The following is a 24,868-nucleotide window of genomic DNA, read 5'->3' on the forward strand; positions in this document are numbered from 1 at the left end:
CAAGCAAAATGACTTCAGAACATCAAACATCCATGAAGACTCTTTATTTTTTTCATGCAGCAAAGAAATGACACATCATCCCTTTATATATACAGTCCTAACACTCTCCCCAAATCTACAAGTCACATTTTCACAGAAGTTGTCATACACCAAACAGCAGGTACATTACATTAGATGCTATGTACAGTAAACACACTTCTGTACATCCAGTATGATGAATAGAGGACTATCAGAGATGGGGCGCAGTGAAGTCAAAGCGTTCAGACCCCTGAATGTTCTGAGTTCATTTTAAATGAATAAAATCATGAACTCAAGTATTCAGCGCCTTCAGTGTAGCGCTTTAAATTGTAGGTTGGTTGGTCCTTTTTATGTTGAGATGTGGGAATATGAATGGATCAAACATTGTCTAAATGTGTTTTAGAGCGCATGTAAGGTCCGAAAAAAAAAGCTGAAGTCTTTGATAAAACATAATTCTTAGTCTGGGTATAAAAATATTTAAAGCTTTGAGATGTCCCTGGATAATACTGGCCTGGGTTACTGTAAAACAAGAAAAACTGAAACAACCTGGATTCTGTTTTTAAATAGCTCCGCCCACGTGACAATTTGGGAAGGAAGATGGCCGTGAACCCAAAGACCACTAACAGAACCTGGTAATACCTCAGCCCAGATTAGTGAACCTGTCATATGGACGACCATCTATCAAACATGTTACAGCAGCAACACGAATGTCACTCTTCACTATCAACACTTGACAGACTGTTTGTAGTTGCCAAATTGCATTTGGTAAATCACTCTATGCACAGGTTATAGTCCACAGAGCAAGATTATCTGCTCTACCCTCTGTGAAGCAGGCCTGAAAGAAAAGTGACTTCATCCAAATATTACAGAAGTTTGTTTAAATTTCAGCAGTTTGAGTTATTACGTTGAAATTTTGAGATAACTTAAAAAATGTAAACTTATCGATTGCAAAACAGGCTGAGGTGGCTGCAGGACCTTTTTTGTAGCAAAGTCCAAGTTTTAAAGCCGGCAGATCTGCCAAGAGGTCTGTAGATGACAGTTCACAGATTCTTCCTATTGAATCTGATGACGGCTTAACGGGATCTCAGCGTGGATCACTAAACAAATATAAATGTATCCACATCTTCGGTGTGCAGAAAGTGAAAGGGGTCGGAGAGGACCGAGTACAGTTTCCCTCCATCCCACTGCTGCATACTGGATAATAATCTGCTTCGTTCTGGATTCAGATTCAGGTTGGTTCAGTTCACATTTGTTGGGTTTAGCGATCCACTGTCGTACCAGGAACAGAAAATAAGTACGACAGAAATACTCCCAATACTGAGCCTGGTAGGAGGAGCGTAAACATGTTTAATAATACAAAACCAAACTATGGACAACCACTAACTGAGAATCATTTATCTTAAAAATGAAAACATGAAATAAAACCAGTGTTGGACTCCTAACTGCATTTCTGCAATTACACATTACCATCTAAGTCCTGCTGCACAACGTTTCCTTCATAACCTAGCAGAGGGCTACATTAGCAACACAATTTACTCACACATATCCAAAATCCATCCATAGAATAATCCAAAACACACGCCCCTCTTCTCTTTCTGCAGCAATGATATCTGACTGAATCCTTCATGTCAGCCTAATCTTCAACTCTCAGGATATATTCAAGTATAAATGTTCAGCAACACGAATAAATAGAAGCACATCTGCAGCGCAGGCTCTGCTAACTTCAAGGTTATTTTCTTTTAAAATATTTTTGTGATCAACCCAACATTTTAAGTCTCTAATGCATTATTCATTGCAGTTTCAAACCATTTCCCCTAGGGGAAAATGCATTAAAATATCTGTCAATAGCCTATAAGCACCAAGGCCTTACATACCAGTGTCTATCTTTGCTATGTTAGCTATCTGCAAGCGCTGCATCAATCATCAATAAAACTTTTAGTGATTGCTGTTGTTATTGCTGAGATGGACGTTGTCATCTCAGCAATAACAACGTCCAAAACATGAACTATTGTAAGGAATGTAAAGCTGAAGTGAAGAATATAACAAACGTTCCCCCTCCGGTCTCTCTGGGATGGATATGAACACACACACATGCGCACACTCACACCCCTTCATGGAGTATGAACCAGCCTGTCCCTGCTGAGCAGCCGGTCTCCACCGCTGCTATAGATGACCCCACATCTCTGGAGGGGGAAACTGGTCAACCTCTCCGACCTCGTTGCATGGGCGGTCTCCGAGAGTAAAAGCCAGCTTGTAGCGCAGACGCACCTTATCCTGCGAGGACAAGCAAAGAACATGCAAATTATACACACTCCCGCAGAAGGATTGGCAGCTCTGAAAATGCACTATTTGGACAAAAGTGTTGGGCTACCTATACGTTAGAGGTACAGGAGCTTTTATGGCATCCCATTCCAAATCCATAGGCATAGATTTGCAGTTATAACAGCTTCCACTCTTAGGGGAAGACTTTGTACAGGATTTTGGAGTATCTGTGATGTGAGACAATGATGTTGTCTGGCAATCTTTGCTCTAGTTCATCCCAAAGGTGTTCAGGGGGCAGGATTCTCCGCTGGCCAATCACCAAACAGATCCTGTATGCACTTTGTTTTGTACACTGGGGCATAGTCATGCTGGAACAGAAACTGACTTGTTGCAGTGGTCACACCCATCACAGCACCACACTGAAATTTAGAATAACCAACTTGTAAAAAAAACTGCTTAAAACACCTAAATTCAAAGATAAAACGGCGTAGTCCAACACTTTTGTCCACATAGTTTATGTATTGTTTGTATATCGTTGCCGCTGGAAGTGTTATTATGTAATCTACCTTTGCTGGATTGGCCAGCAGCATGATCTGAGTAATGGAGGCTGGAGGTAGAATGGGGTTAAAGGGTGCCAGCTCTGTTCCCGACGGGGGCTGCAGCTTCAGCTTCATCGACTGGTGGAAGACAAAAGGAAGAGTCAACGCTGTTCGTTTACGCCTTTAGAGGATTCACAGTTCTTCTTTTTGTTGCTGTAAGTGGCAAAGGGACATTTTACACTATGAAGACTGTTGAAGCCTCATATCAGCTTTGCATGAACTTAGATAAAGAGGAATGGAACTGATTATCCATCGTGAAAGATGACTTAAGGAAAGAGACTGAGCAACAGATATCACAAGTGAAAGATGAACTTAAGACATTGTGGATTAGTGAACAATTAAAGTTTCTTTCAGTTAAAATAGTCCATCCATCCATCACTTTTGCAGGGAAGCAGCAGCCTAAGCAGTGCTCATCCAGCGGAACACCAAGGCATTCCCAGGACACCAGAGAGGTGTAATCTCTTCATCATGTGCATCAAGGTCTCCAGTGCTTCCCAGTCAGACATGCCCAGAACACCTCAGCCAGGAGGTGCCCAGGAGCATCCTCGTCAAATGCTCAAACCGCCTCAATTGTCTCCTTTTGAAGCAGAAGACTAGCAGCTCTACTTTCAGTCCCTTCAGAATCATTGTACTCCTCACTCTGTCTCCAAGGGAGAGGCCAGTCACCCTTCACCCAGTCACAGAAATGAGAGAAAGCTCATTTCTGCTGCTTGTATCTGCATAATTTATTCTTTCTGTCAACATCCAAAGCTTGTGACTACAGGTGAGGGTAGAGACTAATCTGTAAATCAGCTCAGTGTCCCCAAACAGTCTATTTGGGCGACCGTGGCTCAGGGGGTTGGGAAGCGTATCTGTAACTGGAAGGTCGCCGGTTCGATCCCCGGGCTCTCTGTCCTGGTCGTTGTGTCCTTGGGCAAGACACTTTACCCTACCGCCTACTGGTGTTGGCCAGAGGGGCCGATGGCACGATATGGCAGCCTCGCTTCTGTCAGTCTGCCCCAGGGCAGCTGTGGCTACAACTGTAGCTGCCTCCACCAGTGTGTGAATGCGAGAGTGAATGAACAGTGGCATTGTAAAGTGCTTTGGGTGCCTTGAAAAGCGCTATATAAATCCAATCCATTATTATTATCACTCTGCAGTGAAGCTTGAGAAACAGACCGAGAACGCCCCTCTATGGCAAAGACATTCCCTCCATCAGCGTTCCCCCCCAGCTGGACAATGCACCCTGACACAGTGCAAAAACTGCCACGAACAAAGAGCTAAAGGCACTGACCTGTTGCTAGTTGAGGAACTGTCTATGCACCAGTGGGTCAGAGCTATTTTAACGGCAGAAGGAAGACATTCACAACATTAGGTAGTTAGTTTTAAGATTATTGGCTGACTGGGGTGTGTTCTTGGAAAGGTTTTAAAGCTGTGTTAAACATTTTTAGAAGGTGTTATTGGACAAGAAACATCCAATCATCCAATAACATTTCAGCATATGAAAAATGAAGTAATCTGATAGAGCTAAACTGCCACTTTGGATTTCAATCAAACCTCTACTCATCACAAATATCTTGAATAGTACAAAAATAATAGAAGGAATGAAAACATCCATAAAAAGTACTTTAAAGCCAAAATCAGCACTGACTTACATATGAATCCTGTGGTTGGAGGATAAGACAAAACATTTCAAGAGATCTAAAGAGAGACTTTTCCAGTCATCGCTCAGGAAATGAGTAGGTGATAGGTCACAATGTAGGAGCCAATCAAAAGCAAACACTAGGTGATGCCCACAATGAAAGAACAGATGTGTTAATGTCTTTACCTTGGGCACAGCAGCTTGTAGGACCACATTGTGAACAGGCAGAGGTGCTGTATTAAGCATCGACACCACCATTACCAACACGTCAGGCCGCCCAGGGGGACAGTCAGAAGCAAAGTTGAGCAGCATGCGAACGCCATCCTTGTCATATGCAGTCACAGGTAAGACTTTACCTGAAGACACAGAGAATAGCCAGTCAAGCAGAGGCAGCCATTAACTACCCTCTCAGGTGCTGAGCCCTGTCTTTGTCTCTTACTCGGTCTGATGGCCTCCAGAGGGACGTGTACGTTGCTCAGGGAGATTTCATTGGCTCTAGCCGGGCTGCCCTGGAGTGGAGGGTGGCAAGGGGACAGAGAGCGAAACAGCGGACTTCCTGGGGCTGAGTCAAAGCTGTGAGCCTTCACATGGGACAAGGCTGGGGAGCCAGGCAAGGGTCCTTGGAGAAGAGCCGCTGAAGAGGGCGAGCCCTGCACAGGTACGAGGGGCGGTGCTGCTGCAGGCACTCCAAAGCTGGTTCCTCTGGCCGTCGTCTGGTTGGATAAACTGAAAATCCCATTTAATAAATGCCAATAAGACCTCACAATGCTGTTCTTGGAAAGTATCGGATATTTATGCCAAAATAGCCTCAGATTAGTGCTTTACGAGACAGAATTGCAGAAACCTTGCTACTTTGAGAATTTAAAATACAGGTTTCAAATAAACAGTGGACGGAAAAACATGAATAGATCACCTCTTGTGATCTGAAAAGCCCATCATGGCCAGATCCTGCAGGTTTTGTAGACTGTGGGTGACAGCTGGCTCAGCTGGTGGCACCACTGGACCTGAACAAGCTATGCTGCCAAACATACCAACACTTGTTGCTGGGGCCTGTGGAGGACAGGAGGAGGAAAGATAATTTACACACTGTTACACACTGACTACATATCTGCAGTTAGTTATCCTAGAGTACCTGCAAGGAACTCCACTGGTTGGAGATTTCATCCAGCTTTGGTTTTGATTGGCTGCTCTGAGAGGTAGGCGGGTCATTCAGTCCTGGGAGATGATGCAGGCATTTGTCATCATACAAGACTTTTTTTTCTTTATCTCTCATAAGATACAACAAAAACATGACTCGTTAGATGGTTTTCTCATTTAGCGCTTCACTAAAACACAATAAAAGCACATTTCCAAAACTGTCAAACTGCTCCTTTAATTCAATGAGACACGTTGGGGATGCTCTACCAAGAGACAGTAGCTCATCATCCAGGAGAGAGAGTGCAGTGGAGGCCTTGCTGGCAGGGGGATGACTCGGGCTGCTGCCCTGACTGCCAGCGAGGCGTTTGGGGGGAGGAGGCAGGACGGGGATGGGGATCACTGTGAGATCAGCAGCGACAGGATGTGAGGGCTGGGGTGGTGGAGCAGCAGGCTGTGGAGGGCTCGGAACATCAAGGCCGGCGAGGTCGATCAGTGTATCTGTGGTTTCTGCTGAGCGACACAGACATGAAAAGAGAATGCAGCAGATGTATTAGATACAAAAGGGCAATCAAGTTTTTAGCAAAAAACCCCCCCAAAAAAAACCCCAAAAAAACTGACCGCTCTCGCTGTGACCAGCTGTCGATAGAGGTTCTTCACTGTCGCCGTTGATTGGTTGCCCCTCAACAATCTTCTTATAGGCGTTGATGACTCTGGAGAGGTCATCGCTGGCCTGGAGGATGTCACCTGAGGAGTCGAAGGTCAGTGGTTATAGATTTTACGCACAAAAAGTGAAGACAGGGCTCGCTCAGTCAAACCGAGACCAATGTGACAAACCTAAACTGGTGTCATTGTCCTCCGTCTCAGTGGCCATTTTGAAAGCAGCTCGTCTCAGCTTGTCACAGCGCTCGTAGAGCTCCTGAGAGGTGACACAAAGGACGTGCTGTACGGTTAGCGTGCAGATGTGACACCAGCTGCTGTGTACTGCTGCTGTTAGAAACTTGGCAGACATTAAAGAATTTGAAAATATCAAATGAAAACATCAGGTTCAAACTATATTTGTTAAAAAACGCGGTGCATTCAACCCACAATGAAATGATAAAACAAATTACTGGAGTGCAAAATATGAATTACTTTATCTGTGCCTTTAAATACTGAATTGAAAATATCTGTTCCAACTTTTTCCATTTTCTGATTGTTGAGTAAAGAATAAAGAAGATGATCCTGTTGAATTGTATGTGTGCTTTTTTCCCCTGCAGGGACCAACCAGCAATTTCCACACAAAGTGCCAAAAACTGCAGTTCCTTAAATGGCCACTTGAGGCTGGTTCCAAATATGAGGTTAAAATTTCAAATTTTTCAGTAGAAAAAAAACGTGCATGGGTCCTGTAGGTCATTTTCCCCCTTCACAACAACTTTAGACATTGTTGTTGTACATGTGCTGCTGTGCTTGGGGTCATTGTTCTACTGCATGACCCAATTTAAGCCAAGCTTCAGCTGTCAGACGGATGGCCTCCCAACTGTGTCCAGAATACTTTGGTAAACAGAAAGGTTCATGGGCAAAATGACTGCAAGGTGCCTTGTGGCTGCAAAACAAGCCCGAATCATCACCCATCCACCATCATTTGAATGACAGGTGGGTCATCAACACAGCAGGCTTTAGTTGTTAGCTCCTTGCTGAGCTAAATCACATGACTGAACTGGAAGTGTCTGCTGTGTTTATGGTGTTTGTGCGTTTTTGAGCATTTTAATTCAGTATAGCATTGCATAGCTATCCATTCGGTTAAATGTACTCATACAGTCCAACAAGAATGTGCTTCCATTTTTTAAATGAAGATATTATTTCATTTGCAATAATTAGCACGTGACTGTGTCTGTGCGATTCATCTCGCAGTCTATCGATGTAGTTTCCGAACAAACCTAGCTAGCTGATAACTCAAAGCTGCACCATCTTGTCCAGTTATGGCCACTTTTGGTGACTAAAATCAATCTCAAAAAGGCAGCTCACAAGCCAGTGGGTTACATCGCAGTGGTCACCTCCATCTGTTATATACAGTCTATGGCATGGACGCACACCTTAATAATCTCCTTGTCTGAGTCAGTGGAACTGTCTTTATTGTAGTGGGACAGCATCTCGGTCAGTAGCTTGACGTTGATGTTCACCTCCTCCAGTGTGTGAATTCGCTTTGTAACCTTCTGCACCCGTGCCTCATCCTGGCAAAATATAAAACCCAATAAAGGGTTTTACATCAGAAAAATAGTGCAAAGTGCATTTGAAAAAGAACTCAATGGCTGCGGTAAATAGTCTCATTCACAAGGGTCTGACATGTCTCACCTCTTTCACCATGTTTTTGATTAATCTGTTGGCTTCCTGAAGATCTTCTGGGTTTTTACTCCGGAGAAGCTCAGCAAGCAGCTACACAGACACAGACATCAGTCTGCTTGTTGTAATAATATAAGTATACGGAGTATATTTACACTAAAACAAATGATTTCAATAGGATGAGGCAATCTCTCACCTTGCCCATGTCCTCGTTGTCAAACACAGGATGTTTAGGTCGCGTTGGAGGAGAAGGGATCAGAGTCCTATCCAGCGGTAACTCTGGGTCATGTGCCACAAGGCCTGTCAAAGAGAGCAAGGACAGGACTGAGGAAGATGTGTCTTTATATCCTTTATGCTAATCTGACTGATCCACATCCACACATACCCTGTCTCTTCAGCGTCTGGTAGGCTTCACCGATCTTGGTTTCACTGGGAAAAGCGACGGTCCAGCTGTACAGCATTTCAACAATCTTCAATTTCACCTTCTCAGGTGCACTGTCGCCCATGTACTGGAAATACAAAGCAATGACTCATTAGCCACTCAGCACGTGTTTTATCAGCACGAAACCTACCTGAAGACGACCCACCTTTGGAGAAACAACTTTAATCAGCTCATTCAAAAATCTATATTTTCCGACTTCATTGTGAAACCGTCTGCCGCAGTTCTTCATACACGCCTCCAGCACCTGCCCACACGACATTTATGTGAATGGTTGGTTTAGCAGTTCGTAAAAAATGTGCTTGCTGACGGTTCTGTGCAGCATTTCTTACTGTCAGAGCTTGAAGTGCTTCCCATTCTTGTGGAGAGTGGATTTTGTGTACGAGCAGCGTTACGGCTATCTGGGGACTGCAAAAAAAAAAAAAGAGAGACCGGAAAGAAAAAATAAATCCATAAATATATTCCTGTGCTAGTTGAAAAAAATAAAAATGCATTAGACGTTACCCTTCCAGTTCCTTGTTGATCTGATCACAGAAGCCAATGATGTACTCCCAATCCTCTTGCCGGTTTGTTGGATGGGTGGCTTTATCTGTAAGAGAAAGACCATTGCACCAACTAAACATATGCCTTTAAGTAGCATCTTCTTCAGTGAATCTGATGGGTTCCTTCCTGTGAAAAGGGAGTTTTTCCTTCCCACTGTCACCATGTGCCTGCTCAAAGGGGATTGCCTGATTGTTGGGGTTTTCTTTGTATTATTGTACGCCTGGAGGCCACTGTAGTTGTGATTTTGCGTTATATTAATAAAACAGAAATTGGATCAGAAAACTGCATATAACATAAAGCTTGACATTTACTCACTCCAAGTAAAAAATCCTGCTTACAAAGTCAGAACAAGCAGGCTAAAAAGGAGTTCTGCATTAATTATCCTCTCTGACCAATATTTCTAAAGAATCTGATATTATCGGACTGTTGATAGTGGGCATCAGTGATGTATTATTATTAAGACTAATCAGCTGAATACTTTGTATACACAGAGTTTAGTCTGACCCATTGTGATGATGAGGGAAAAAAGAAAAGCTCTGAACCAAAAAAAACAAAACAAATAATAACATAAAACAAAAAAAAATCAACATAAATATCAGGATTTGTTATTGGCCAAAATGTTCATTTAAACATCAGTATCAACACAGAATTCACAACCACTGCGTCCCTAGTTTTATATTTGATGTATTTAATATTAATCTGTTTTTATTTGGTAATATGCGAGACACATAAACACAACACTTGAAGTCAACAGACTCACAGACATCCCACAAGCATCTACACCATCGCCTCCTTATTCTTTCTCTACAACCAAGTTTTTAAAGACTGAAACTAAAAACACAGACCTGTACATAAACAGCCCCAAACACTCCCCTCCTGGTCATGCGTCTATAAATAACTACTTGCGCCACACACCTGTTTGCCCTTGTTATCCTGCCCCACCCCACCCTTAACCAGTCTAAAGGTATCTGGCATCAATCCACAGTGAAAGCCTCCCCCAGTCCAAGCCTGAGGCCTTGCTCACTGCTTCATTATCAATAAATATTTATCATTCACATTTGGGGTTGGGGGTCCTTAAGTTTCTGTGGCTAATTACTAAGAGAAATCTGAAATGTGATAAGCTTTGAGGGCTCAAACCCCTTGCTTCCTTCTCTGCAATGTTTACTCTGCAGATTGTCAAAAGACGTGGCTGATCCTTTTAGTTTATTCAGTCCTTTATCCACCACCTCAGATTTCCAGTCATCCACATACAGCACACACTGACTCAACCCTGTCTTGGGTAAACAAACTTATTGAGTAACCTGGGTTACCTGGTTTAATCTTCACAATACATTCTATTTAAATGTTTGCAGAATCCAAATCTCAAAAGCCAAAAAAACAAAACAAAACAATATTTCTTACATATATATACACACACATGTATGTATATACATTAACTATATACACACATGTGAGTCCCGTGTGCTGACCCCGACAATGCAGTGACTGTTACAACTCCTCCCCTGTGTAATAACAGATGCATTGTCCACAGTTTCCAGTGTTGTGCATTCATCTCCCACACCCATCTGTTTCTGCCATGAAAGCTGCGCTCAAGCTGTACAGCGAGGGGTAACTATCCGCGGAGCTCCGCGCCTCTGCACAATCACTGCACGCACTGATCTGTCACTGGCAAAGACTTGTGTTTATTACAGCTCTCCACCCATTCAGCTAAACATGCAGACAGTGATTGGACTGGGCTGGCAGCCTGGATCTCTGCTCAAACTGCAGGAAAGACGCTTTCGGCGAGGCGCTGACAGCTTCTGCACACGCTGATTTTCTCCTCCATCACAGCGGAGCAACACGTCTAGCTAATCAGCCATGCTATTTAATTAATAAAAATGGGATTAATAACTCACTGAGCCAAGATTCAAGCGACTCCCCTTCCTGGTACGCCATAGCACTACAAACATCGCGTGATGTCACCGGCGTGTGCGCGAGAGTCCGAAGAAAAAAAATATTGTCGGAATTAATTTCACAAAAAGACAAAATCTAATTTTAAAATATATAGTTCTTCAATTTTGGCACTAAAAATGTAAAATGAGAATTTTCAGAAAGGAGCTTTTTTTTTTATTCCAAAGGCACCTGCGAGACTACTAACCCGGGGTCCTAACAGACGCTCACACTTTCAAGATGGCTGCTTCCATCTCAGGATTATTAAAACCTTGGACGCCGAGGTAAAAGAAAAACAACCCTTTTACTAACACGCACACATTAGCAGGCGGTTTCGAGTTGTACGTTATTTATACATTAATATAATTTGAGTGACTACAAATTAAACTAACTAGCTGTGGTATTACATTTAAACCAGTCCCCCAAAGAGGTGAAGGGTGTAATGTTTAGCACATTTTATTTTTATTAAGACAGAATTGACAGTTTTCTTCTTTATCAACAGATTATCTTATCGTTTTGAAAATAATGATAAATGGATCCCACATGTAATTAATATCTGCATGTTTTCACTTATTATTTTATATTATTTATAAAACAAATCAGCAAATATACGTCGGCCGGTTGTTTTTAGGTACACCTGTTCAGCTGCTCGTTAACAAAATATCTATTCAGCCAATTACATGGCACCAACTGAGTTCATTTAGACATGGTCAAGACGACCGGCTCAAGTTCAAACTGACCATCAGAATGAGGAAGAGAGGTGAAGCAGATGAGCTCCAGCTGCAGAAGTCCACACCGGCTGCCATCTCTGTCAGCTAAGAACAGGAAAATTAGGCTACAATTTACACAGACTCAACAAAATTCGATAAAAAGATTGGAAATACGATTTCTGCTGCGACGTTTGGATGGTGGGGTCAGCATTGGTGTAGTGGATATTTTTCCTTGAGTACCTTAGCACCAACTTTCATTTAAACACCACAGCCTACCTGAGTGTTTTTGCTGATCACGTCTCTTTATGACCAGAGTTAATCATCTTCGGTTTGCTGCTTCCTGAATGCTCCAAGTCACAAAGCTCACATGATCTCAAACTTGCCACAGTCACCAGATCTCATCTCCAATAAACCATCGTTAGTTTGTGATAGAACAAGAGATTCACATAATGGATGTGTGACAAATCTGCAGCAACTGTGTGTGCTGTCATGCCAATATGGACCCAAATCTCTGAGGAATGTTTCCAGCACCTTTTTGACTTTATGCTAAAATAATTGAAAATTAATGCAAAAGGCAACCCAGTACTAGCAAGGTGTGTCAAATGAAGTGGGTGGTGACTGTGGACATCTTTTAGAGTATCTTGCTTTGTTTGACCAGCAGCCTGTAATCCAGATATTTAGTTCACAGCTATATAATTCTGGGAAGAAGCTGAGAGTGCCTAAATTTAAAAAAAAAAGAAAGAAGAAGAAATACTAGAATATCTGGTGATTGACTGACAAATAATGAAGAAATTCCTGATTCACAGAGACATTTCTGATGTGTATTGACAGTCTGTTATTGGATTTATTTAGTGGTGCTGTTTACTGTGTACTTGGGTTTTAGCCTTGTGCTTTACAGTAGGGTTTTCAAGGATACGTGACCATAGGAAAGTGAAAAATGTTTGAACAGTTTTAATGTGATAGATTACTTGTAAATGGTCCAACTGATTAACTCTGAGTTATAATTGGTGATGACCTCAATCATAACCATTTGCTTTAGCGAAACGAAAAAAGTTTTTTTTTTTTTTGATAGATTAGGATTAGTTTAATTTTTTTTTCTTCAGCTGACAGTGAGACACTGTCAGCAGACACAAACTACCCAGTAACTTTGTGAAACTCAGTTCTGTCATTTGTTTGCAGAGTGTTCCTGGTGAGATGGAGCAGATACAACCCTTATTATCTGGAACCTGAAGTCAGCAAGGAGGCCTACAGCCGACCAGCGACGGAGCTGAGTGCAGAGGAGAAGGAACAGCGCGAGCTCAAGACCCTCAGGCCCATCAAGGCAGCCACCAGCGGAGTCTCAAGCTCTGTTTTTGATGACCCAGTCATCAGGTAGACTCACATCTCAGCTCACAACAACAGGAAAGATGTGTGCATAGGAATGTTCATGTCAGGTGATGATTTTTGTCTTTGTTTTTCAGTAAATTCATCAACATGATGATGGAACATGGAAACAAGGTTTTGGCTAGAGAGATAATGACACAGGTAAAAAAAAACATGTTAATAATAAATAGAGGTGTCAACAGCAGTCTAAATAAACGGTAAATAGATAACTACTGCTTGTCTTGTGTTTAGACGCTGGAGAACATAAAGAAGAAGCAGGTGGAGAAGTATCACAAAGCTTCTGAGGGGGAGAGGGAAGCGATTGAGTGTAACCCCTACACCATCTTTCACCAGGCTCTGGAGAACTGCAAGCCTGTGGTTGGGCTAGCCAGCATACAGAAAGGTGGAAAATACTACCAGGTCAGTAATGAGACACACCACTGCCTGCACAGAAAACACAGAAAAATAAGATTCAATTCAGTTTTATTTATATAGAGCCAAGTCACAAGTTGCCTCAAGGCAACATAAAGACTCTACAATAATATAGAGAGAAGCCCAACAGTCACATGACCCTTCTGAGAAAGTATTTGGTGACAGTGGGAAGGGAAAACTCCCCTTTAACGGGAAGAAATCTCCAGCTGAATTGGCACCGGGGAGGGGCATCTATCTGCCATAACTGATGAGAGGGAGACAGGACAAATGATGCTTTTCGACAGCTTCCACACTTTAAAAATGGGACACACAGTTTGTCTTTGTGGTTTGGTTTTTAGACACATCTGCTGATCTTATATCTGCGAAGCATAAAGGCAAGTAATTGCATTCCTCTTGGCCTCTGACCCCACCCAGGTGCCCATTCCACTCACGGACAACAGGCGGCGCTTCCTCGCCATGAAGTGGATGATCACAGAGTGCCGGGACAACAAACACAGACGCACGCACATGTATGAAAAACTCTCCCAGGAGCTGCTGGCGGCCTTTGGCAAAGAGGGCAACGTGATGAAGAAGAAGTACGAGCTGCACAAGATGGCTGAAGCCAACAGAGCCTATGCTCACTACCGCTGGTGGTAGAAAGCAGCGAAACGGCGTCGACTGAAATCTGATGACTAACAGACTGGAATGAAGTCAGGTCAGCCGCACAGAGCCGCAGCAGCTCAAAGTGCTGAGACACAAAAATCATTTGGACTGTAAAATGCTGTCAGAGGGATGAAGCGTGTATAAAGAAGAACTGAACATGGCTTACTGTCACTGTTGTATTAAGGAAGCTGTACTGTGTACAAGTGTGTTGTATTTGCAATAATAAATGCAAATAATACAAACTTACAAAGATTTATTAGAACAAACTTTCATTTAATGCACAACCCAATCATAAAAAAGAAAAAATGGAACGTGTAGTAAAAAATAGATTCATGTTACAGTCAGGTCTGTGGAGTCATTTAGGGATTTGGTTAAGTCCTTCTTTGACTCATTGCAGTTTAACACACAAATGCATTTTTTTCTTGGTTTTGTTCATTTGACCCAAGAATCTGCAAGAAAAAAAACCTGCAACGGCTGAAATTTAAATCTCCCTACACTAACAAAGAAAATGATTTCAGGAGACAAAATACTTCAGTGCATCTATGAGCGGCTTTTAAGTAACTTCTTTGTTTTTATCATTGTCAGACTGCCTTAAAGTCAAATTTCAACATACATTCTACAGATCGTGGTTACGAAAACAACCACATTTGAAAGATGTAATATTTTAACAGCACGGCACCTGTGCCTGAGCAAACTCCTGAAAGCCATGGTGGACTATCAAACGTAGTGTTGCTGGTGTAAAGAGAAGTTAAATCGTTTTGAAAAAACACTTTTTATGAGCTTTGCAATCATAACTGACCTGCAAAAGGAGCTCCGATAAAGGAGAAGAAAACAGATCCCTCTGCCTCTTAAGGTAAAAATAAACATGTCGGTCTTTATGGAGTTGTTGGTACCATGTGATGGTATTCAAGTTATATCGGCACAGCTTGTTTAACAAATATTTTATATCAAGGAATCTGATGTTTCTGCAGAAAAGTGGTTTAACCAATCGCTCGGTCTGCTGTTAGAAACAAAAAAATAAAATAAATCCCTGAATTGAGACTCTGCCAAACTGATCGCTAACAGGATTTTACAGGACAAAGTAAGCAGAAACTCTTCCCATCGCAATTTAAAACCTTTTCAAAATTTTAAGTTTACACTAAAATATCAAAATAATTAAATCAAGTTTTATCTGACTGGAATGTTATTTGGATTTGGTAAACTAAGGTTGCCATATTCTCTCAAAACAGGAATGCTAGAATGATTAAAAATGTAAAAAACAAAACAAAAAGTTGCCTCAGCTCCTCTGGCTGCATCAAACCTGAACACAAACGTCTTTGAAACAAAGTGAACCTGAATGTGGTCAAACCTCGTTAACTCAACTTCAGCTCCGCGTGACCTATTGCACATTCCACAGCACGCGTCAGGAACATTGTATTAGTCTTTTTAGAGAAATCACCATCTTCTCAAACTCCTCCTCAGATTGCTTGGAGGATATTGCTATCTATCCTCAAAAAGCTGGTTTTGTAATCAGTGGCGCTTGAGTAGTGTCCAAGGTGCTTGAAGGCTCTAGTGCTCAGCGCCCTGCTCCTTGAGTCCTAGTCAGCTATTTCACTGTAGTAGTACTTGTGAGCGGTGCTGCTGAGCATCCAACCTCCGGCCCTGAATTCCAGGATCTCCAGCAGCAGCAGGCGGGCCATGGACGAGAGGCCCTCCTGGAGCAGAAAGCCGTCCCGCAGCAGGAAGAACAGGTCATTCATCCGTTGGTTGTCCGCCTTCTCCAGCTGCTCTCCGATGCGATGCAGCTGCACCACCAGACAGTCCACCTGTGGAGAAAGGTGGAGACGCCTCAGTAAAAACGAACGTCACACTAAAAGGGTATGGTTTCGCTGTGGTTAGGGTAAACTGTCGGCAGCCATGGACTGCCCAAATGTGGGCAGTATAAATGTTACGTGCTACAACACATCTGTGGACTACACTTACATGTGCTGTTATTGGTTCACCACCCAGCCACAGAGAAGAGTGAAGTTGAAGCAAAACTAAAAGAGGCCATGCTTCTCATACTACATTTTTTTTAAAATCTTTGATGGGGTTTTTTGTGCTTCTCTGGCCCACTTTTCAACTAATCAACACAGTGTCATCCATGTCAAACAATGTGCAGGTAACTGTTCCACTATGCAGAAAAAAGTGGAGGTTCATTGGCCAAAATGCAATTATGAAAGCTTTAACAATCAATTTTTCAGTTTTTTATTAGCCTTTATAGATTTATATGCATTTGTAGTCAGACAAAAACCACCCAGTGGAACAGGAGGTATATCGACTGACTATACAAAACAACCCCACTCCCCCAGTCAGTCCTGGAAAACCACTATAGGACTTTTACACTTATATGCAAATGACTGATAAACACTTTCTCCAGATATCTTCCTCACCTCATCCTCATTCATTAGAGCGTCTGGTTTGGCCAACCTCATCAGGCAGTCATACACAGGATGAACCAGGGCCACCATCGGCATGTTGTTCACCTAAAAAACACAGTGTGGAGAGTCCTTATATATATTTATTAGTTTCAGATGTAGCCATTCTTGTATTTTGCTTGTTTACATTATTGTATTTTGCACAACTCTGTTGCTTGTGAAGCTCGCACACAAGAATTTCACTCACATGTGCTGTACCAATGTACCTGCACATGTGATGTGACAATAAAAGTGATTTGATTTGATTACAGCAGCTCAGTATTATCAACATAAAACAAAAGGAAACTGTGTTAAGTCCTTGACTCTGATTTCTCTTACACAAAAGCCAGGATTGAGTAGTCTTACAATAAGGATCACTCTGTTTAAAATGCCAGTGGCTCCAAGCATGGATGGAACCTGAGTGTGTTAGCACCACACCTTTCAGGCTCATCTTTACACTGCCAATGAATAAACACCTTACTAAATGAGACATGACCTAGATTTTAGAAGCAGCATAATTAGGATCTGTTCAAATTTTAGTGGCTGTTCCTGGACACTTAAATGTGCTGCAGTTAACATATTAGGACCCCCAAGATGCAGCTAGAGGAGGTGTTTGTCTGCAGTGTGGACATACAAGAAAAGAAAAAAAAGCAGCATGTCCTCTTAATAAGGACAATGAAAAGGTTCCATTTTTAATCAGAGTGATTTAACAAAGCTGCTTTGTGTTTCCCTTTCCTAAATTTTAATACTCAAAACTCTCTCTGCCTCTTACTTTGAGGTAGTCGAAGATGTTGCAGATGAACGTGACATAGCACACCCACTCCTGCAGAGAGCGTGCCCTCATCTCCTCGCGTTCTTTGAACTCCTGCTGGAGTCGGTTCAACAAGTGTCTCCTGAACACGTTTCCATTGCTCTGCTTGGCTTCAGCCTGCAGAAAGTGTCAAGCAAAGTGTCAGGCAGATAACAGTGAGAGGGTGGACAAAAAGTGGGAGCTTGAATGTAATATATAGGTGGGACTTACTGACCTGCACTATAGTGTAGCAAATACGCCCAGCCTCTTTGCTGAACACGGGGTCCTTCAAAGACTGATCCACAATGATGTTGGATACTTTCTCCAGGTTCACCAGAGATGGATCTGAAAAGAGAGAATATGTTTAAGTGCTTTTTTTTTTTTTTTACAGCACCCAAAAATGACACACATGAAGAAGTTAAGGGTTGACCTTTCAAGGCTGTTTTTAGTAACCTCTGCGTGTCCAGGTCAAATGACTGGATCCGGTAGTCTTCAGCAGAGTTTTCCATTACAGATGCAAGTAAACAAATTACACGGGAGGGCTGTCACCTGTGGAAATCAGACAGTTACTGCAAGCGTTTTCATGCAGAATATAAGCTTTTCAGAGACAGATCAAAAGGCCACAGTCGGAGACATCCGGGCACCTTTGGTGACCACAATACATGCAAAATCCTGTACAGTCATCAAATTGGCTGGCCCCCGGCCGCGGCTCATTCACTGAGGGATGGAGGGGATTATACAACCCAGGTCAACTAAAAAGTTCACCGAACACCCAACCAAGCATGAGCCAAGTTATCTTCAACTTGTGATGTGACACACCAATGTTACTTCCATATTCAACTAGGTAACGTTAGTTTAGTGTAAGAACACGTAAAACTTCGTCTAACGGTAGCTTTGTTTTCAACAACATTAACATCCATTACAGCTGTAGTGGAAACCAAACGTTAACGGCTAGCATTGACGCTAACGAATCAGAGTGGAGTTTAATACCCAACCTACACTTGCGTTATAACCGCCCGCTGAAAGATACAAACGGGTAAATATTTTCCCGAACTGAAAGAAAACGGTAGTTAAATAATTGACCAAAAAATGGAGGATAATTATGTGACAATTATACCTATTTAATGCCAATGTGTCACATCTACGCTCAGGTAGAGGTATGCTCTGGTAGGCAGCCTTTCCTCGACGCAACCCTAACCTTTCGAAGATGAAGTATCAACAGAAAGATGAGTCCCTCCTCTCTTTTCTTCGCCGCAGACCCTATGGTCTTCGCCTAACCCAAAGTTAACGTAAACGAAGGCCTTAGTCTTGTACTTTCGAGGCCTGTCTACGCCATAGATGTCCTAAATAAAAGAGGATGTGAGTTTTAAGTAGTTACTTGCTGAATTTGACACGGTGTAGTGAGGTAGGGACTTATCTTGACGTGATATTTCGTCTTGGAGAGACTCTTCCGACCCGGCAGTAATATTAGGAGCGTGCTAGCAAGAAGTAGAAATCTGTTCCTGTTCTACTAATTTTGAACTGTACCAGTTGAGGTTCACTGTTGGAGCTGATGTGGTATTCATGAAGGTACGGTGACATTTGTCTGCTTCTGTTACCATTATAGCCAAGTTAATGCCTGCTCTGTTCTTAGTTTACCTTAGCTTAGTTTAGCTAGTTCCAAGGTCTTATTATATGTCCTCCACATGTCTTGTTTTTTTTCTTTTTAATTTTTCTGGTCTTTATGGCATTTTATGGTTGTGTTATAATTTTATAAATGGTGAACATGGAAGAAAACCAGCCATTAACAGACACCTAACAAAACACGAATGACGTGGGTGAAGCTGTAAATGTAATGTCGTGGAAACAGCTGCTAGGAAAAAGTCTTGAGCCACCCGTCGTTTCGTTTTTTTAATACTTTACTTCGGAGGAGCCAGACATAGTTGACATTTTTTCAGTGGTGTGAGCAATAGTTCTCCAGGCTTATAAAATTTTGTTTTTTAGTTTGTTTGTTGAACCACTGAACACTGGCATATGAAGTCATTCAGGCATAAAATGGCACACTAATTAAGTTATCAACCACTATTGTGTATCCTTAAAACATTTGAGGAAACTGGACTGGTGGGTGGCAAATGAAAGCCATGTCCTTAAGAAATAGTAAAGACCGACACAGGGCGCGAGAGATCCAACTGGCCCTGCAGGTGATCCATCAACTTTTCACTGAAGTCTCCTTGTAAATAGTCTCAGTGTAAGGGTCGATGTCAAGAAGCCATGCTTAAGGAAGGGAGACAAGGAGAAAAGCCATCTGTAAAACATGGTGGAGGCTTTCAGAATGACAGTGATCCCAAACATGCATGGGGAACTTCTCCGGAAGACTACTTAAAGAAATTACAAGAAAGCTTTTCTAAGAGACTTCAGGCTGTGATGTACAATAAAGGTGGTCATATAAAATATTGACTTTCAAGCTTGTTAGAACAGTATAAAAAATCTACAGAATATATACTGCATTCCCATGTATGTTAGCACATTTCAGTAAACGAAATGTGCTAAATGGGGAAACACCCATTTCTCATTTTCATGAAACGTATATAGGAGTTATATATTACTGTGTATTGTTCTAAAGTCCATCCCCCAAAACCAAACTGGAGGTTTTATAACATCTAGCATGTAACTGTTGTTATAAATATCAAAATACTCACTTTAATACAGTTTGGAAACACCTGTGCTTAAGATTATACATACAAAACAAGCTCATCTCACCAAACGTGATGCAGTTAAGATTATCTTTATCTATTTAAACTCGAATTAAAGTTTGTTTTTAACTGTGTTAAACTGAACAAAGGGTTCGTCATTTGTCTCATTAGAGTTTCTAGAAACCTGAGGCTGTAGAGACATGGTGGGCTATGACCCTGGTGTCCAGGGTGCACCTCTGTCCCCAAAGGAGGCGGCCTTCGCTGGTTCAGCTGCTGGGATGGTCACCAGAGCCCTCATCAGTCCTTTTGATGTCATTAAAATCAGATTTCAGGTAAGGATGTGTACTTGTTTTGGAACATGTGAGACTTGCGTCCAAATGGTGAGAGAAGAGAGCCCAGAAGTGAGAATTCGTGCTCACTTTGAAGATTACCGTGAAGTAGCAGCTGTGACCTTCCAATTGGTGACTGTACTAAAAGCATGTGCAAACATTTGCATTCAGTTTAAAAAAAACAAAACCCAAAAAACAACAACTTTAATCAAGAGATTTTTGAAGCCTGATAAATGCAGGTCATGTGTTGTGTTCTTATCTGTATTTTCCCCCCTGTAGCTGCAGATAGAGCGTGTGTCTTCAAAAACACCACAGGGGAAGTACTATGGGATATTTCAGGCAACACGCTGCATTCATTTAGAGGAGGGACTGTCTGCTTTCTGGAAGGGCCACATCCCAGCACAGCTCCTCTCTATCTGCTACGGAGCTGTCCAGGTACAACCTGCAAACTGTGAACTGCAGGCTAAGTGGAACAATTGTATTACTCTAAACAATCTCAACAACACAGTTGCTTTTATTGTGTCCAATTTGCAGTTTGCGAGTTTTGAGTTTCTGACAGAGTTGGTCCATCAGAAAACGCTGTATGACAGCCAGACAGCAGGCGTTCATTTCGTCTGTGGCGGCTTGGCAGCCTGCTCTGCCACAGTGGTTTGCCAGCCTCTGGACACACTGCGGACACGCTTTGCAGCTCAGGGAGAACCCAAGGTGGGACTAATCATTTCTTATCCTGATCGCTGTCAATGTTTGACAGAATTTCATACATCAGCTCGTTATACAGGTTTTTATTTTACAGTCCTACTTTCAAAAAACTTGGTGCATTGTGAAAAATGTAAATAAAAACAGAGTGCAAGTCATTGCATTCTGTTTTTATTTACATCTTATAAAGTCACATTTTTTCACTAAAGAGTACAGAAAATATAGTAAGTGTTTAAACTGAGAAATTTTTAAGAAAAATGTTAAATCATTTTAAATTTGATAACAGAAACGTATCTTATAACATATTGTTTACCACTTTGGAACAGGCTGTTCAGGCTGTAGTCGTCTGAGAACTGAAGAGACCAGCTGCTGGATTTTGTATGGATGGGAGCATATGTTGTCCCTTTTTTCTTTTTCTTTTTTTTTTTTTTCTTTTGCCATCAGAATTATTGTCTAAAGGCGAAGAAAGATGCCCAACGGATTTACTTTACCAAATGGATCATCCCGGCCTTGCCGTATTGGTCTATTTGATTCAACTTTGTTTTTATTCTTTATTTTATTGTCAGATGTTACACATGGGACAGACATGACTGGGGGAACGAAAGGGGAGAAAGAAAGAGAGGTAGGGAAAGAAAAACAGCAGGGAAGAGGAACGGTGATAAAGGGGAAAAAAAACAAACAGGAAAAAAAAATACATATCAATCTTCTGGATCACCTGTTGAGAAAGGGGGGAAAAAGAGAGCAATATAATAAACAACAACATTGCAATGATCGATGTGAATATAACAGTAAATACTAAATATTGAATATTATTGTGCAGCACGTAGGATCGACAGCACACCGTGTGCTTTGAGGTAGGAGCCAAAAAGGGTGTAGTTTGTGTCTGTGAGCACCTGTGTGTACACCTGTGAGCATGAGTGCGCTTGTATTTAAAAGGTTCCTTCATGTAATGATCTGCTAGAGGGTGGGGGGGGGGGGGGGGGGCATAGCCCCGTCCTCCAGGGCAAGAAGCAGGTATGGAGGAGATCCAGGCTCCAGACATCCAGAGGCCCTCAGAGCACAAGAGCACATGTTGTTCTAAAACCTTTACATACAAATAGATGCAGTATTTAGTTTAGCATATGTCTTGCTGAAGTATGCAGGACCTTCTCTGAAAAAGACGTTGCCTAAGTGGAAACGCATATTGCTCTACAACCTGTGTATATTTTTTTCAGCATCAGTGGTGTCAATTCCAGAGACACTAACGCACCGTCATACCAGAGGTGCAGACTTGTGAACTGAGCTCTGATAACAATGCAGATGGTGCCTCTGCTCTTTAGTCTGCAGAATGCAGCATCAATATTTTCCAAAAGAAGTAAAAAGTTTTGATTAGTCTGTCCACAGAACAGGTTTTTCACTTTGCCAAAGTCCATTTTAAATGAGCTTTGGTTCAGAGAACGTGAAGGTGGCATTTACATGACTTTATCTTTGCACGAGGGAGCTTTAACCTACATTTGTGGATCATGTAATGATTTCTGGAAGTGTTCCTGAGCCCATGCACTGATTTCCATGACAGAATCATGCCACCCGAGGACCCAAAATGATCACGGGCATCCAGTATTAATTTTTTCTCACTTGTCTGTTGAGGACAGAGATATGCAAATACGTTTAATTAGGTGAATGTAGAAATATTTGAGGATTTGGAAACAAGTTTTTGTTTCCCACACTACCAACAGCATTGAAGACCATTTCAAGTCTTACAACGATGAAATATTCATAAAGCATGTTAAATATTCTCGAATTCCTGCCTTAGGCAGAATCGCTCGCTGTATACTGCTGAAACCCAGTTTTCTATTTCCAGGTGTACAGGAACCTGCGACATGCTGTGTCTACAATGTGGCGATCAGAAGGAACTCTAACATTTTACCGCGGCCTGTCACCAACACTCATGGCTGTGTTTCCTTACGCTGGCCTGCAGTTCTTCTTCTACAATATCTTTAAAAAGTTGTTGGCTCCACAACCCGAAGCTGGGAACTCAGGAGGTGAGTGGAAACTCTTAATTGTGCAGCGTTTACACCTGCACAGGGTTCAGTTTAAAATCCTGTCACTTTTTATGTTCAAGGAAACTTAAAAAGCCTGGTCTGTGGGAGTGGAGCTGGAATGATCAGCAAAACAATCACGTACCCATTCGATCTGTTCAAGAAGAGACTGCAGGTGGGGGGCTTTGAAGCAGCCAGAGCTCACTTTGGACAGGTAAGCTCCTCAACAGCATGTTTCATCATATTTGATTAAGCGCTCTGGGTTTGATGCTGAAGCATTGCCTTCTGTCCTGTGCAGGTGCGGAGCTACAGAGGTCTGCTCGACTGCATGGTTCAAATAGCCAAAGAGGAGGGCTTCCGAGGATTCTTCAAAGGCCTGTCCCCCAGTCTCGTAAAAGCTGCGCTGTCAACAGGCTTCACCTTTTTTTGGTATGAATTTTTTGTCAACGCCATGCATAACTTCAAGGAGAAACGGGGAACAAATGTCATCGCCAAAGACTTTAACAGAAGATGATGAAGGTGGAGGGGAGCAACACACACAATCACGCACATTGGAAACTAACTTATGCCTTGTTATTTTCTTGCACTGAAAAAAATGTGTCAACTGGGTCAATATCATCATTTGTTTCTGTTGTGTTTACATATCACGACAGAAAAATTACTACATTATGTTTTTTGTGATGTCATTTGAGTGTGTGTCGCAAAAGAGCTGGATTTTTTTTTTTTTTTTTAAAAACATGAATTTAATGTGGGATTTCAAGGTTTGTGGATACTTGCTTTAAAAAGATAAGTGTTAGCATTGAATATTCAAACTGAACTTTGCACACTTTGAGCATTTTGTGTCATTTTACACAAACTGTTCGACTTCATTAAGTTGCAAGAAAAGAATACAACAAAATTAAGCTTTTGTGTTGGTTTTGTGCACAGACAAAAAAAAGCACTTAATATTTATTGCATTATATACTATGGAGGACTGGGTATGTGAGGGACTGCTAACTGAGAGTTCAGTTAGTTTGTTGTGTTACATTACACTGTTAAAGCAGTTGTGTCGATGTGTCTGCTGAACACTATGACGTTATTATTTTTTCAATAAAGTTTGGATTAAGGAATTGTGTTTGCATGTGTGGTGTGTAGACCAGGATGAACATAGTGTTCACTAGAGGTGTGCATATGAATCGTATGCCTTTTGACACCTTTTATTAAAAAAACCGTTTACATATTGAAGTTTGGCACATGTGCATGGGTCATCACATGCCCCCTAAATGATGAAAAATGAATAAGTGAGGACAAAGAGCTCACAACAGGGTTTACATATTTAAAATAAATAAAATAACTGAATGTGAGCATGTTGGATGCATGCTCTGTTTGCATAAATGCCCACATACTGCTTACTCTCTTACAATTCCTCCATCTAAAGCATAAGTACACTGCACAGCAGTTGCATCTCTTTAATATCTGCAGGGAAAATACCAAAGAGTCCATTAGCTGTGACAACATCCTCATTTAGGTTTGACAGTGTTTCTTGCAGATATTGGCAGATGTCGTGGGAAAGGCCTCAGAGGCGATCGCCTGTACTAATGAGAAGTGTATGAATTGAAAAAGGTAGCAAAAGTTGAGCATGTAGACAGAACAGAAAGTGGCATGTAGGGGGGTGTGGCCTTGCTCCTGAAATTCAGATAAATTATCTGCAGTATGATGAGAGGGGGAACTCAGTTTCAGCTTCATCTATATACAATTTCACGTAATATGTTGAGATATTTATATATTAGAGCTATTTTGCAATATATTGTCTTATTTAATACTGCTGATTTAACTTGTTAGTTACTGTTCTTACTGTCTTGGAGCATATCTGGCCACAAAATTTTCTCTGAGATCAATAAAGTATTCTGATTCTCATTCTAATTTATACAGCATA

The 24,868-nt window shown here is 41.7% G+C and overlaps 4 protein-coding genes across 9 annotated transcripts; 2 read left to right on the forward strand and 2 right to left on the reverse strand.

Annotated features, from left to right (window-relative positions):
• Nucleotides 1-28: 28 nt before the first annotated feature.
• Nucleotides 29-11,626, reverse strand: gga3b (golgi associated, gamma adaptin ear containing, ARF binding protein 3b). 2 transcript variants are annotated; one of them, XM_085271043.1, is made up of 17 exons: nucleotides 11,608-11,626; nucleotides 8,900-8,984; nucleotides 8,728-8,803; nucleotides 8,544-8,642; nucleotides 8,342-8,465; nucleotides 8,153-8,256; nucleotides 7,969-8,049; nucleotides 7,710-7,847; nucleotides 6,472-6,553; nucleotides 6,256-6,381; nucleotides 5,905-6,144; nucleotides 5,633-5,715; nucleotides 5,414-5,550; nucleotides 4,940-5,226; nucleotides 4,687-4,856; nucleotides 2,847-2,957; nucleotides 29-2,292 (listed from the first exon to the last, which is right to left on the reverse strand). In XM_085271043.1, the coding sequence occupies exons 4-17, from the start codon at nucleotides 8,625-8,627 to the stop codon at nucleotides 2,182-2,184; spliced, it is 1,878 nt and encodes a 625-aa protein (XP_085127169.1). In that variant the 5' UTR covers nucleotides 8,628-8,642; nucleotides 8,728-8,803; nucleotides 8,900-8,984; nucleotides 11,608-11,626; the 3' UTR covers nucleotides 29-2,181. The 2 variants fall into 2 exon arrangements, with proteins under 2 accessions (XP_085127169.1, XP_085127168.1); XM_085271042.1 differs by lacking the exon at nucleotides 11,608-11,626 and adding an exon at nucleotides 10,834-11,004.
• On the forward strand, nucleotides 11,056-14,263 carry mrps7 (mitochondrial ribosomal protein S7). The gene is made up of 5 exons (XM_085271046.1): nucleotides 11,056-11,151; nucleotides 12,757-12,948; nucleotides 13,038-13,101; nucleotides 13,192-13,359; nucleotides 13,786-14,263. Exons 1-5 carry the CDS (start codon nucleotides 11,108-11,110, stop codon nucleotides 14,005-14,007), a joined length of 690 nt encoding a protein of 229 aa, XP_085127172.1. The 5' UTR covers nucleotides 11,056-11,107; the 3' UTR covers nucleotides 14,008-14,263.
• Nucleotides 14,252-18,788, reverse strand: mif4gdb (MIF4G domain containing b). Of its 4 annotated transcripts, none has more exons than XM_085271051.1 (6): nucleotides 18,766-18,788; nucleotides 17,669-17,787; nucleotides 17,474-17,583; nucleotides 17,221-17,376; nucleotides 16,425-16,517; nucleotides 14,252-15,818 (listed from the first exon to the last, which is right to left on the reverse strand). In XM_085271051.1, the coding sequence occupies exons 2-6, from the start codon at nucleotides 17,745-17,747 to the stop codon at nucleotides 15,591-15,593; spliced, it is 666 nt and encodes a 221-aa protein (XP_085127177.1). In that variant the 5' UTR covers nucleotides 17,748-17,787; nucleotides 18,766-18,788; the 3' UTR covers nucleotides 14,252-15,590. The 4 variants fall into 4 exon arrangements, with proteins under 4 accessions (XP_085127177.1, XP_085127174.1, XP_085127173.1 ...); XM_085271048.1 differs by lacking the exon at nucleotides 18,766-18,788 and adding an exon at nucleotides 18,617-18,744; XM_085271047.1 differs by lacking the exon at nucleotides 18,766-18,788 and adding an exon at nucleotides 18,356-18,579.
• Nucleotides 18,138-24,062, forward strand: slc25a19 (solute carrier family 25 member 19). 2 transcript variants are annotated; one of them, XM_085271045.1, is made up of 7 exons: nucleotides 18,138-18,274; nucleotides 20,082-20,242; nucleotides 20,519-20,674; nucleotides 20,774-20,944; nucleotides 22,776-22,956; nucleotides 23,037-23,167; nucleotides 23,252-24,062. In XM_085271045.1, the coding sequence occupies exons 2-7, from the start codon at nucleotides 20,111-20,113 to the stop codon at nucleotides 23,465-23,467; spliced, it is 987 nt and encodes a 328-aa protein (XP_085127171.1). In that variant the 5' UTR covers nucleotides 18,138-18,274; nucleotides 20,082-20,110; the 3' UTR covers nucleotides 23,468-24,062. The 2 variants fall into 2 exon arrangements, with proteins under 2 accessions (XP_085127171.1, XP_085127170.1); XM_085271044.1 differs by lacking the exon at nucleotides 18,138-18,274 and adding an exon at nucleotides 18,297-18,807.
• Nucleotides 24,063-24,868: the final 806 nt, after the last annotated feature.

This window comes from Mchenga conophoros, linkage group LG4 (assembly GCF_057382185.1).
Source record: "Mchenga conophoros isolate Kocher_MC1m ecotype Shallow Benthic linkage group LG4, M_conophoros_male_GT1.1, whole genome shotgun sequence".
Lineage (NCBI taxonomy): Eukaryota > Metazoa > Chordata > Actinopteri > Cichliformes > Cichlidae > Mchenga > Mchenga conophoros.

Excerpts from the sequence above, each read along its gene's own strand:
- slc25a19 (XM_085271045.1), top strand. The coding sequence starts at position 20,111 with ATGGTGGGCTATGACCCTGGTGTCCAGGGTGCACCTCTGTCCCCAAAG. Across the intron at positions 20,675-20,773 it reads TCTGCTACGGAGCTGTCCAG|TTTGCGAGTTTTGAGTTTCT; the intron begins GTACAACCTGCA and ends TCCAATTTGCAG. Across the intron at positions 20,945-22,775 it reads CAGCTCAGGGAGAACCCAAG|GTGTACAGGAACCTGCGACA; the intron begins GTGGGACTAATC and ends TTCTATTTCCAG.
- mif4gdb (XM_085271051.1), bottom strand. The coding sequence starts at position 17,747 with ATGGAAAACTCTGCTGAAGACTACCGGATCCAGTCATTTGACCTGGAC. Across the intron at positions 17,584-17,668 it reads ACTAAAAACAGCCTTGAAAG|ATCCATCTCTGGTGAACCTG; the intron begins GTCAACCCTTAA and ends CTCTCTTTTCAG. Across the intron at positions 16,518-17,220 it reads ACATCTTCGACTACCTCAAA|GTGAACAACATGCCGATGGT; the intron begins GTAAGAGGCAGA and ends TGTGTTTTTTAG.
- mrps7 (XM_085271046.1), top strand. The coding sequence starts at position 11,108 with ATGGCTGCTTCCATCTCAGGATTATTAAAACCTTGGACGCCGAG. Across the intron at positions 12,949-13,037 it reads TTTGATGACCCAGTCATCAG|TAAATTCATCAACATGATGA; the intron begins GTAGACTCACAT and ends TTTGTTTTTCAG. Across the intron at positions 13,360-13,785 it reads AAGGTGGAAAATACTACCAG|GTGCCCATTCCACTCACGGA; the intron begins GTCAGTAATGAG and ends GACCCCACCCAG.
- gga3b (XM_085271042.1), bottom strand. The coding sequence starts at position 10,873 with ATGGCGTACCAGGAAGGGGAGTCGCTTGAATCTTGGCTCA. Across the intron at positions 8,643-8,727 it reads AAGCACTTCAAGCTCTGACA|GTGCTGGAGGCGTGTATGAA; the intron begins GTAAGAAATGCT and ends TCGTGTGGGCAG. Across the intron at positions 5,551-5,632 it reads ACCAGTGGAGTTCCTTGCAG|GCCCCAGCAACAAGTGTTGG; the intron begins GTACTCTAGGAT and ends TGTCCTCCACAG.